At 40.2% G+C, this 11,075-nt stretch overlaps 1 protein-coding gene across 1 annotated transcript in view; it reads right to left on the bottom strand.

Annotated features, from left to right (window-relative positions):
- Positions 1-1,406: 1,406 nt before the first annotated feature.
- Positions 1,407-11,075, bottom strand: part of TOP1 (DNA topoisomerase I) — a 90,721-nt gene continuing 81,052 nt past the window's right edge. Inside the window, exons 19-21 of the mRNA XM_060772230.2 lie at positions 4,477-4,571; positions 3,329-3,478; positions 1,407-2,829 (exon numbers count right to left, since the gene is read on the bottom strand). Of these exons, the coding sequence (XP_060628213.1) occupies positions 2,727-2,829; positions 3,329-3,478; positions 4,477-4,571 (348 nt within the window). The 3' untranslated portion in view covers positions 1,407-2,726. The remainder of the gene's footprint in view (positions 2,830-3,328; positions 3,479-4,476; positions 4,572-11,075) is intronic.

Raw genomic sequence — 11,075 nt, 5'->3', positions numbered from 1 at the left:
TACCTTCTAGTTTCTTCCCCTCACACTTTCTCCATCTGTTCGGAACAGGCAGTACTATGACTTTTATGAAATTCTGATGCTCACAAATAAAATGATCAAACTAAGCAAGCATGCAAAGGTTTTCAGGGAAAGGGAAGTGTAAGAATTTATTCCTTCCAGGGGAGTAGTATTTTCACACTGTATAAATGGGATTTGGCAGGGCTGAGACAGGAACACAGGATACACAGGAGTTTCCTAACTATGCATCCCTACTTTACAGTTGGTTCCTCAGATTTTTTCGTAAAATCAACAACAGTGAAACATCAGCTGTGGTTTCTTGAATGATTTAAAAAAATTAAGATGAGTCAAGCTGAGAGAAGAGCAAAGTAATGAACTGCTATCATCTGGAATAAGAGACAGTACTAACAACAGCATTTCTCCTAACAAACCAATGTGAATGCTTTTTTATAGTGGTACAAGCTGAACTGGAAGTTACCCAAGACTGAACAGCTAGGTATGAATCAAGTCAATGTCAATCTTCTCATTCAATTAGTGTTTTGCAGAGCTCTATTCATTTCTTCAGAAACGGAGATTCTATTAAACAAGATTGATTTCCTAAACAATTATACTTTTCTTCAATTCTAAGATGTACTTTCCCCTATATAAACATCTCTCAAAATTGGGTATCTTAGAATTGCAGGTGTATTTTTGTTCTTGGTGGCACTGAAACTAGGAAGTCTTACAATTGAAGAAATACGATGAGTGTTTTGAAGAATATACTATTTACACCCAAACCAAGTGTTTTCCTCATATTTTTGCCTGCAAAGAAAAAGGAACCATTTCACAGCTCTCAATAGGGATAGGAGTCTACAGAGAAAGTGCCCTTGGGCATATTAAGATTTATGAAGGATGAATTACAAAGGAAATTGGCCATCTATAACTGCTCCTGGTGTTCAAAGAGCTTCTAGAGATGAGCCAATCTACAAGCTGTGGTTTCTGTCAATTTCTCATATTCTGTCTTTAGTGTGTTTAGTTTCTTCACTGATTTATAATTTTTTTAAAAAAATTAAAAAGATCAGTTTGAAAATTTATACACATTTTTGTCTGCAATTTTCCGATGATAATTCATTTTCTAATCACTTTCTTCCTAATATATTTCAGTATGCATTTTTATTTGGAGAATCATATTTCTGCATTTGGAGTACTGTAAGCATTGAAGATAACCAAGCTTTATTTTATGTACTGGTGTGGAAAGTATAACTTGGGTGGTTTTGTATTAAAATGCAAAAAGAACACCTTGCTCCTCCATTTCTGGCCACTTCCTGAGAGAGTTCATCTTGGAGTCACCACCTCAAAGCACATCATTTGGTAACTATTCATAGCCAGCTATTTAGTTTTCTGGGTACAAGAACACACAGATGCTGGCATTGCGTTAAGTTGTAGGAATTTATTTTAAATAACCTACAGTTGATTAAAAGGGAATTCATGATAAAAATAGAAGATAATTGTTGAGGAAAGACTACGAGAAACTTGTCTTTGCACCACACTAAGCTAACAATGCTCTAGAACTAATGGATTATAGCAAAAAAAGGGTTCACATTAAAGTTCTGCTTTATTTTTTTTTAATTTTTTGTACACAATTACAAAAGAAAAAAAAATAAAAGCCCTAAAATCTTGATTATTTTTTTTCCTTTTTTTGGACCAAAGCTCACTTCCCTCAAGATTTTATTGACCAGTGAAAGTTCTTTTTACACAATAAAATCATTCAAGTAAAAGAGGAAAAGGAGAATTTGTTTAAAAAGGGGGTGGGGGTGAGAGAAGAAAATGGCCAGAAGAAAAAGCAAAACCAAACCCACAACTGTGGATATTTCTGATATATATAATCTATATATATATATATGTATATATATATTAAGTACTCAGAACAAAGTATGATGGGAAAAGAATTTGTCATCAATTTATTTGTACGCATAATCCATTATCTCTCCCCTGCCTTTTCCTTCCTAACCTCTGCAAACCTACATGATCTTTAAGATCAAGAAGAAAAAAAGTTTAAATATTTTAAAATAATTAAAAGCAGTAAAATTCACATTAACAAAAAATGCACTCAAGTCAGGAAGGATCTTCCCATCATGCTTTGCTTTGAAGAGATGTTGTGTTTTTGCTCTACATTTCCAATATCATGATGGCAGCAAGTAAAAAAGGAAAACAATGGGGTGTTTCCACGATGACCATTCTGACCAGAGCTACTGTGCTGAGGGCATCAATTGTGTTAAATTAATGTGGGCAGGGTGGGGAATTAATGAATCCATATTCTATTAAAATATAGAAGTTATTGCAAAAACCCTAACTGTAAAAACAACACCAATATATCATTGGATTTTGTATACAGTAGTTAATGGTTTTCAAGCTCTTCGGGTGAATTTGCCTGGAAGAAAGTCAACAAATTCCCCCATCCATTTGTCCTCCCTCCATAGATAAAACACAAACCACACCGCTAGAATTTGGGTCTTTGACAGAAGATTTAAATAAGTTGTCCATAGGACAACTGGCTCAGTTCCTCTATAATAGTTCCAGGAATATCTTTTTTGAAAGATGTTGGGTATTTTATTGGACACTTGCTTTCCCTCCCAATGCCCCTCCCTACCCCCCAATATAAAGGACAAGTAAGGCTCACAGTTTATCAATCTCCCTACAAACAGGCTACTCCTCTTCTCTGTCGCCAAATACAGCCCATTAAAATCATGTTAAAATTCAAAATCATCGTCTGCCATGTCAATTGCCCAAGCAAATTTCTCTCGTTGGGTTTTGTTATAAATCTTCTCAATAGGTATTCCAAATTTCTTACACCTGGATTTGGGGAGGGGGGAGGAGGGAAAGAAAACCAGAATTATTATTATTATTATTATTATTATTATTATTATTATCATCATCATCATCATTATCATCATCATATTCAATTGTACCTGCTTTCCTCTCAGGACTGGGACCCAAAGCGGCAATGCACAATGTATTGAGCAATGGGATAACAATAGGGTTGTTGTTTTGTTGTATAAGCCATGGTCTTCACCATCACCATGTTTATCTAATTTTCACTCCATAACTCCCAAAATAATGGGAACAGTCCATATAGACAATACACTGATATCTGTAAGTTTTTAGAATCAGAGTTAAGCCACCCCTAGTCCAACGGAGAGATGGGACGGGGTATAAATAAAGCTGACTTGAATTGAAACTGGAATGCAACCAAGCGAATACAAAAACTATTCCCACATCCCAGCTAGACCTATTTCCTTTTGAACATGAATGCAAGGTGAAGTGATAGGGGCTATTCCAGACAAGAACTTACCAGGCAACAGAAATTCTAGGATCCAGATAATTTAGTTTGGAAGTCCCCAAGGCAATTTGCTTATTTTCCTCTCTATCTGTAGCTTGGACCTCCAACTTCATCAACTGTTCCTCAACTCTTTGTACAGCTTTCTTCTTAGTTTCAACGGTTCTGGGGGAAAATCATATTGAATAAACTGTTATGCATATTGGACATTCTGTAAACTCACTCTAATGCTGAAATGCCCAATACTGCAAGCATCTATTTACAGCATATATTTTCTTCACCCTCATAACCACTGTATATTACAGGTGAACAACATGCCTTTTGTACAGAGAGGTGGACAGATGTTACAGTTTGTTCAGTCTGGAAAGATTTTGGCTGAGCAGGAAATTGAGCCAATATATCCCTCTACCCTATGAACCATTGTAATAATGCAAGTTGGCAGACACAGATGACAGGGCAATGACACACAAAAGAACAGAAACTCAAGCCTATTCTCTTTCTCTTCTTTAATCTCATGGGGCGAATGCTCATGTATCTAATAACCAATTATAGGTATGAAAATTCCAAAACATTCAACATCAGAAACCTAAAAGGGAAGGTGCTTCTGATGGTATTCTAAACTTTCCAGGGGCTTCTGAGTAATACAGAAACAATTCCAATAAATGTGACTACATAAAAATATGAAGGAAAACCTAGAAGATGGAAGAACAATTAGAATTTAAAGGAACTTAACGACGCATCTACAAGGTCAGAGCATAGTCTCATCTAGGAGAGGAAAGCAGTTTCAAAGTAATTACAATATGGCCGAGCAAATGTTGTTACAAGGGATCTATAAGGTGAATGAATACGACCAGAATGTGCAGGGTAGTCATAGTTGTCCAATTCACAATACAATTCACACAGTGCACCTTGTGAACCCTCCTTGAATTTTGCCTATAACTGACTATCTAGAATGATTTCTCATACTGTATGGAGACACCTTGAAAACCAGACTGGATATGCAATACTTGCTTATTCGGAAGTAAGCATGACTGCACTTCAAGTATTGGAAACCAAATATTCAGGAGATAGTCATTTAAAATGATACTTCATTTGATGTAATGTTTGCAGTATATGACACCTTGAAATGCTGGCTATGGGTGTGTCACAGCAGACAGACTTACTTTTTAGATTTTTCATCCCTTCGAACCTTGGCATCAGCTTTGGCGCTTTTCAATTCCCTCTTGGCATCAGCCAGCTGATCTTTCTTGGCATCAATCTGGATAAGACAAAGGGTGGGTGGGAATGAAGGTGACAAGCTATACATGGTGCTGCTTTTGATGTCTTCTCCTATTCCAGTTTACTTCATGGTCCCCTACTCCTGGAGCCCTTTCACATGACATAATTATAGTGCTCTATTCCATTGTCATGGATTCATCCTATGGAACTGTAATGTTTGGCGAGACACTAGAGCCAAGACTTCTTAATGCCCCTCACTAAACTGCAAAGCCCAGGATGCACCTATGGCAGTTAAAACACAACAACAATGCTATAACTGTGTAGTGTGAAAGGTCCCTCTCTAAGGTAACGAAGACTGGAAAAATTGAAGTTAGCCAATCTATGGTTGGCTCAGCAGAGGTTTGTAATGGAGGTTCATTATCTTATTATCCTATGTTACAATTGAGAGGCTCTTCAGCTCCTCTGAAAATAATGGTCCAAATGAGTTGGAGGAGGGAAAAGAGAAGCAGCCAAGTTGTTATCATTTTGTCAAAGCTGTCTGTCCTACTAACTGAAGCCAGGTTAAGTATTACGAAAGCCAAGGAAACAAAAAGCCAAAAACACCCCATTGATTAATAAAATAGAATAGCTTATTGACAAGAGTGTTATTTCAGATCCAGGCTGCAAACAGACCTAACCAAATTGACCTCAGGGGTTTGGCCAGAAATAACCTGAAAAGGAAAAGGATGAGTTAGAGGAGTGATAAATAAAAGATATGCTGAATTAATAAATAAAGTGGAGGAGGGTCTGCCTGTAGGAAGCTTAAATCTTCAGTATTATCACACAGCAATGAGCATCTGACCTCACTTAAAGACATAATAGCCATTAGGGATAATTACACCAAAATCTTCAGAAGAGTGAGGTCTGATCTACATATAGTTCACTGCAATCTGAATCTGCTCTTAGGTGTTATCATTTGAGACTTCTAGGGCGGGTGAGGCTAGAGCTTTTCCTACAGCTGCTTCATGTTCAATATGCAGGAAACCTCTGTCATCTGGCAAAGAGATTCAGACGTATGATTTCCTTTTCTGAAATTTTTGCTTATGGTCCCAAGTACATTTTCCCAATATGATATACATCAGTGGTTTTCAACCTGTGGGTCCCCAGGTGTTTTGGCCTACAACTTCGGAAATGCCAGCCAGTTTACCAAATGTTAGGATTTCTGGGAGTTGAAGGCCAAAACACCTGGGGACCCACAGGTTGAGAACCACTGATCTACATAAAAAAAAACCTGTGCTTCTCTGCTAGGGTCAACTTTTCAAGATTTAATCACAAACTATAACGCTTTTTTAGGAGGAAGGAAGCCAGTTGTAGAGATGTGTTTATTATAAAGTGTTATTTATAATGTGTTTAAACTGTATTTATAATGTTTATTATAAAGTGTTATCTATAATGTGTTTGAATCTGTATTTATACATTACATTTGTTGCCAGGGCCTAGCTGAGAGAGATAGGTTGCCATGGTAACATAGCCTCAGAGGAGGTGGGCGGAGTTTAAGGAATAAAAGGTTTGAAAGCGTCAGTTAATATTCAGTCAGGAGGAAGAGAGTCACCTGAGAAGAGGACAGAGCCAGTTAAGGGCTCTGGGAAATAGCAGAGTCAAGAAAGGACTCTGGGAAAAGTAGTTTAGTCCGGTGGATGAGACCCGGGGCAGAGGATCAGAGTCAGTTAGGGCTCTGGGTTGTGAAGCTGTGGAGAATTCAGTTAGTTCTTAGGATTTGTGAATATTTCTTCAGCAAGAGAGCTGAAGGTGTTACCTTGTTAGATTGCTTAGGTTAAAAGAATCTAACAGAAGGGGTTTTAAGGATCGCCAGTAAGGAAAGACTGGTGATCAGTGGTTTGATCCGAGTATAGGACAAACAGTGTGGAATATTCACAATAGGGAACTCTGAAGTAATAAAAGCACTTCACTAAAGAAGGAGTTTATAGAATTGTAACATCAGAAGCTTGAATGTAACTCAAACCAGCCATTTTGTAACATCAAGCCTTGTGCCAAGTTCACATTCTCAAAACTGCAACAATTACGTTCTGTTAACAATAAAACTTGTTCTCTTTGTATTTCAAACCTGCCTCCTCCATTGCTTTATGCTTGGTGCATTCCACACTACCAAAGTCACCTCACAACACAACTAAAGATAAACAGAGACATAAACCAGCGTCTCTAAACATATTGGTGGCAGCTTAAATGATTTTTAAAAGAAGGTTCCTCACAGAATATTGGTGGCATTAAAGAAGATTAATACTTCTTTACATAATTTTTGGTGGCATCTAGTGGGGTTAGCGCTTCTTTACACCAGTGATATTCCACAAATCCCAAAGGAACAAAAAACACAGATACAAGTTCCTAAAGGAAACATTGCAGCTTACACTCTGGAGGTACTATTAATTGGCTTTATTCTTCTCCTCAAGAGTGTCTACAAAATGGAAAGGACCAAAGAATCAGTTCTCCCACAAAGGGATTTTGTCTTCACCCCTTCCCTGCCGCAGCTTCTAAATGCTTGTGACAGTTGTTCTATTTCTGGAACAGTGTGGGATGTGTTGTGGGGTGTGTGGAGGGAGAAACTGCGAAAACAGGAAAGTTGCCCTTGCTTGAGTGAAAGTGTACACAGTGCTCTGGGTCTTTCCCAATGTCCAGAGTGCAAAGTGGGTTGGAGAACTGCACCCGCAGTGAACATGTCCTTGGGAAATGTTTTGTTCTGCTTCCAAAATTACTTCATAGGTTTTTTTTTCCTGCCACAGAGTTAACCTAAGGGCTGAGATGGGTGGTATACAAATATCTATACATATAATAAAAGTCAAAACTTGTATGTGGCGGATGTGTGGCGGTGCGACGGGAGGAGTATGTGCCAGCGTTTTGATTGGCCAGCCTGAAAGTTCCAACATTCGGATTGGCTGCCGCAGTGGTGCTATTTGCATATGGTCTCTGATTGGCCAGCTTCAAGAGGAGCCCCTGGTGGAGAAAAGAGTTCATGGAAGAAACGGGGACATGAGAAGGAAATTTGCATATGGTCTCTGATTGGCCAGCCTCAAACCCAACATTCCGAGATGACAAAGAGAGGAAAGGAAAGGCCGGGGGCTGGGTCAGAACACTCCCAATACAGACCGAAATAGGCACACAGAGTCCCCATGACCCACTCTACATCCTACTGCAGTTTGGAGGAGGATGAACCATGGATGATGGGACTTGCTGTTAACCTCATCCAATGACTGATCAGGACCAAACTTGGCACATAGACCTCTCATGCCCCACTTTACATCCTGGTGTGGTTTGGTCGGGGATAGACCTTGGATTATGGGACTTGCAGTACCTTTGCTCAATTCTTGAGACCACTGCAACCCTCATGCAATTACCGATAAAGACCAAACTTTGCACACTGAGTCTCCATGACACACTCTACATCCTGGTGCGGTTTGGGGGAGGATGCACCATGGACGATGGGACTTGCAATACCTGCACTCCCTTCCTGAGACCATTACAACTGCCAACAGTGATGGATCAGGATCACAATTCGCACAGAGAGCCCACATGACCCACTCTACATCCTGGTGCAGTTTGGAAAAATATGGAAATGGATGATGGGACTTGAAGTCACTTCACTCACTTCCTGAGACCACTGAGACCCTCGCCAATGATGGATCAAGACCAAACTTGGCACACAGAGCCCCCATGACCCACTCTACATCCTACTGCGGTTTGGAGTAGGGCATACCATGGATGATGGGACTTGAAGTACCTCTACTCGCTTTCAGAGACTGCTGCGACCCCCAACAATGACTGAACAACACCAAACTTGGCACATAGACCTCTCATGACCCACTTTATGCCATGGTGTGGTTTGACTGTGGATCGAGCATGGATTATGGGACTTGCAGTATCTTCGCTCAATTCCTGAGACCACTGCAACCATCATCCAATCTCCGATAAGGACCAAACTTGGCACACCGGGTCTCCATGATGCACTCTACATCCTGGTGCGGTTTGGAGGATGATGCACCATGGACGATGGGACTTGCAGTTCCTTCACTCACTTAGTGAAACTACTGAGACCCTCATCCAATGACTGATGAAGACCAAACTTGGCACACAGAACCCCCATGGCCAACTCAACATTCTGGTGAGGTTTGGGGGAGAACAGACTATGGATGATGGGATTTCAAGGACCTCCACTCACTTCCCAAGACTGCTGCAACCTTCATCTAATGACCAATCAAGACCAAACTTGGCACACAGAGCCCCCATGAGAGACTCAACATCCTGGTGCTGTTTGGAGGAGGACGGACAATGGATGATGGGACTTGCAGTACCTTCACTTACTTCCTGAAACCACAGTGACATTCATCCAAATACCAATAAAGACCAAACTTGGTACAGAGAGCCCCCATGGCCAACTCAACATTCTGGTGATGTTTGAGGGAGACTATGGATGATGGGACTTGCAGTACCTTAACTCACTTTCTGAGACTGCTGTGACCCTCATCCAAAGACTGATCAAGACCAAACTTCTCCATCCTGGTGCAGTTTGGAGGACGATGGGACTCACAGTACCTTCACTAACTTCCTGAGACCACTGCGAGCCATATAAATAACTGATAAACACCAGCCTTGATATACAATTCCTTTCTCTCATAACCCGGGCAGCGCCGGGTCCCCAAGCTAGTAGTAAATAAATAAATAAAACCTGCTAGCCGTTAATCTTAGAAATGAGGGACAGATTTTAAGGTTGCTGGTACAAATATGAAGAATAACTAGAATAATGTTCTGTAATGCCCCAAAATGGTGTATTTTTCAAAATCAGATAAACAAGTTTCACTAGTGAAGCACTCCTAGAGGAGAGTAGGCTTGTGCATTTTGGGTGAACCTCAATTTGTTGTTGCTTGGCTGGATTACGGTAGACCCCTGTACTCATTTTCGCATGCCTTCCATAAACAGGTGGGTAGCCAGATAGCCTTTTTTGGTCCTCACCCAAAAAATACAGTTAAATCTGACCCATGGGTGGCAATGGTGAACTTACAAGACTCCTCTTTCCATTCTTGGGATCCTTTCCTTTCTTCCCTTCAAGGGAGCCTGGATTTCAGCAATAAGGTAAAGAAAGCACCTTTCCTGGGACCCTTTCCTTTTTCCCTTCAAGGTAGCCTGGGTTTCAGTAACGAGATTAAAAAGCACCTTATCCGGCCCATCATTATTATTATTATTATTATTATTATTATTATTATTATTATTTTGGGGGTGGGGCTACCCAGGCTTACCTTCCCATCGTTTTAGGCATTTTTGTCCTTATATCCTTCATTAAGACTTGAATTAAAACCACCTGAGTTAAGATACTACTCTTTTTGCGATCCTTTCCCTTCTGTCTGTAGGGAAGACCAAGTTTAATGCTTTGTTAAAACTGTTTCTTTCTACTCTAGAGGAAACAGGCACTATAGGTGCTGCAGGCGTGCGTGCTCTCTCCCTGCATGCCACTTTCCAAGGCATTTTAAGGAGGCTACTCCTTCCTAGGGAAGAAATTGCAATCGACTTGGAGCTATCCTATCCTGGGCTTCCTTTAAAAGGGCCTCTTTTTTCCTTTTGATTTGCACTGCAGGCCCAGCCTGGAGTGGTGCCTTTCCCCACCCTCACGCCTTTCCCCACCGAGGGCCTTCTCGATGGTGGCTTCCCCGACTCTGGAATTCACTTCCCAGGGATATCAGGCGTCCCCCAACATTGGCAGTCTTTAGGAGGAGCCTGAAAATGTGGCTGCTCCAGTGTGCCTTCCCAGAATAAGAAAATAATTCCCAGCAAAATGTCCTCAAATGCACTTTAACTATCCGCTTGGATTGCGCTCCCCTCACTTCTTTAAAACCCTCCTATTAGATATATCCTACCTTGTTCATGTCCAGAGTTTATTTTTTAATTTTTAACTTTTGCATCTGGCCCGGCCATGGGTTTTTAAATCCTTGCATGTTAATGTTTATATGTGATTTATTTAACGGTATTGTTATTTTTTGTTTATTGCTTTCTTATTGATGTATTGATGTGTTGTTGGGCTTGGCCTCATGTAAGCCACTCCGAGTCCCTTGGGGAGATGGAGGCAGGGTACAAATAAAGTTTTATTATTATTATTATTATTCTGCTTTGGGTTCAATGCTTCCTTAAAGCTATTTCTACTTTCTACTCTAAAGGCAATAGTAGTTTACTGAGAATGAGGCTTTTGTTTTTGTTTGCTGGGATTACTATTATTAATTATTATTATTATAATTATTAGAAGTGTTTTCTGGAGGGGAGGGGAAAAAGAAGCTAAAAGGGTGACTCTCCAAGCCCCCCAAATGCACAAACACACCCTACCCACCCATCTCGCATATTTCAAATTCCCAGTTAGTTCCACTAAATAAATAAAAAATCAAGAAAATTAAGGAAAATACTGAAAGGGGAGAGGCCAAGCCAGAAGTCAAGCCAAAAAATACATCGAAGCCAGGATGCAACTGTGATGCCTAATAGAGGAGGAGCTGTTATTGGCTGCCACGTGATC

The sequence above is a fragment of the Anolis sagrei genome, chromosome 4, assembly GCF_037176765.1.
Source record: "Anolis sagrei isolate rAnoSag1 chromosome 4, rAnoSag1.mat, whole genome shotgun sequence".
Taxonomy (NCBI): domain Eukaryota; kingdom Metazoa; phylum Chordata; class Lepidosauria; order Squamata; family Dactyloidae; genus Anolis; species Anolis sagrei.
Note: the sequence above shows the minus strand (reverse complement) of the source record. Positions and strands in the feature narration are given on the sequence as shown.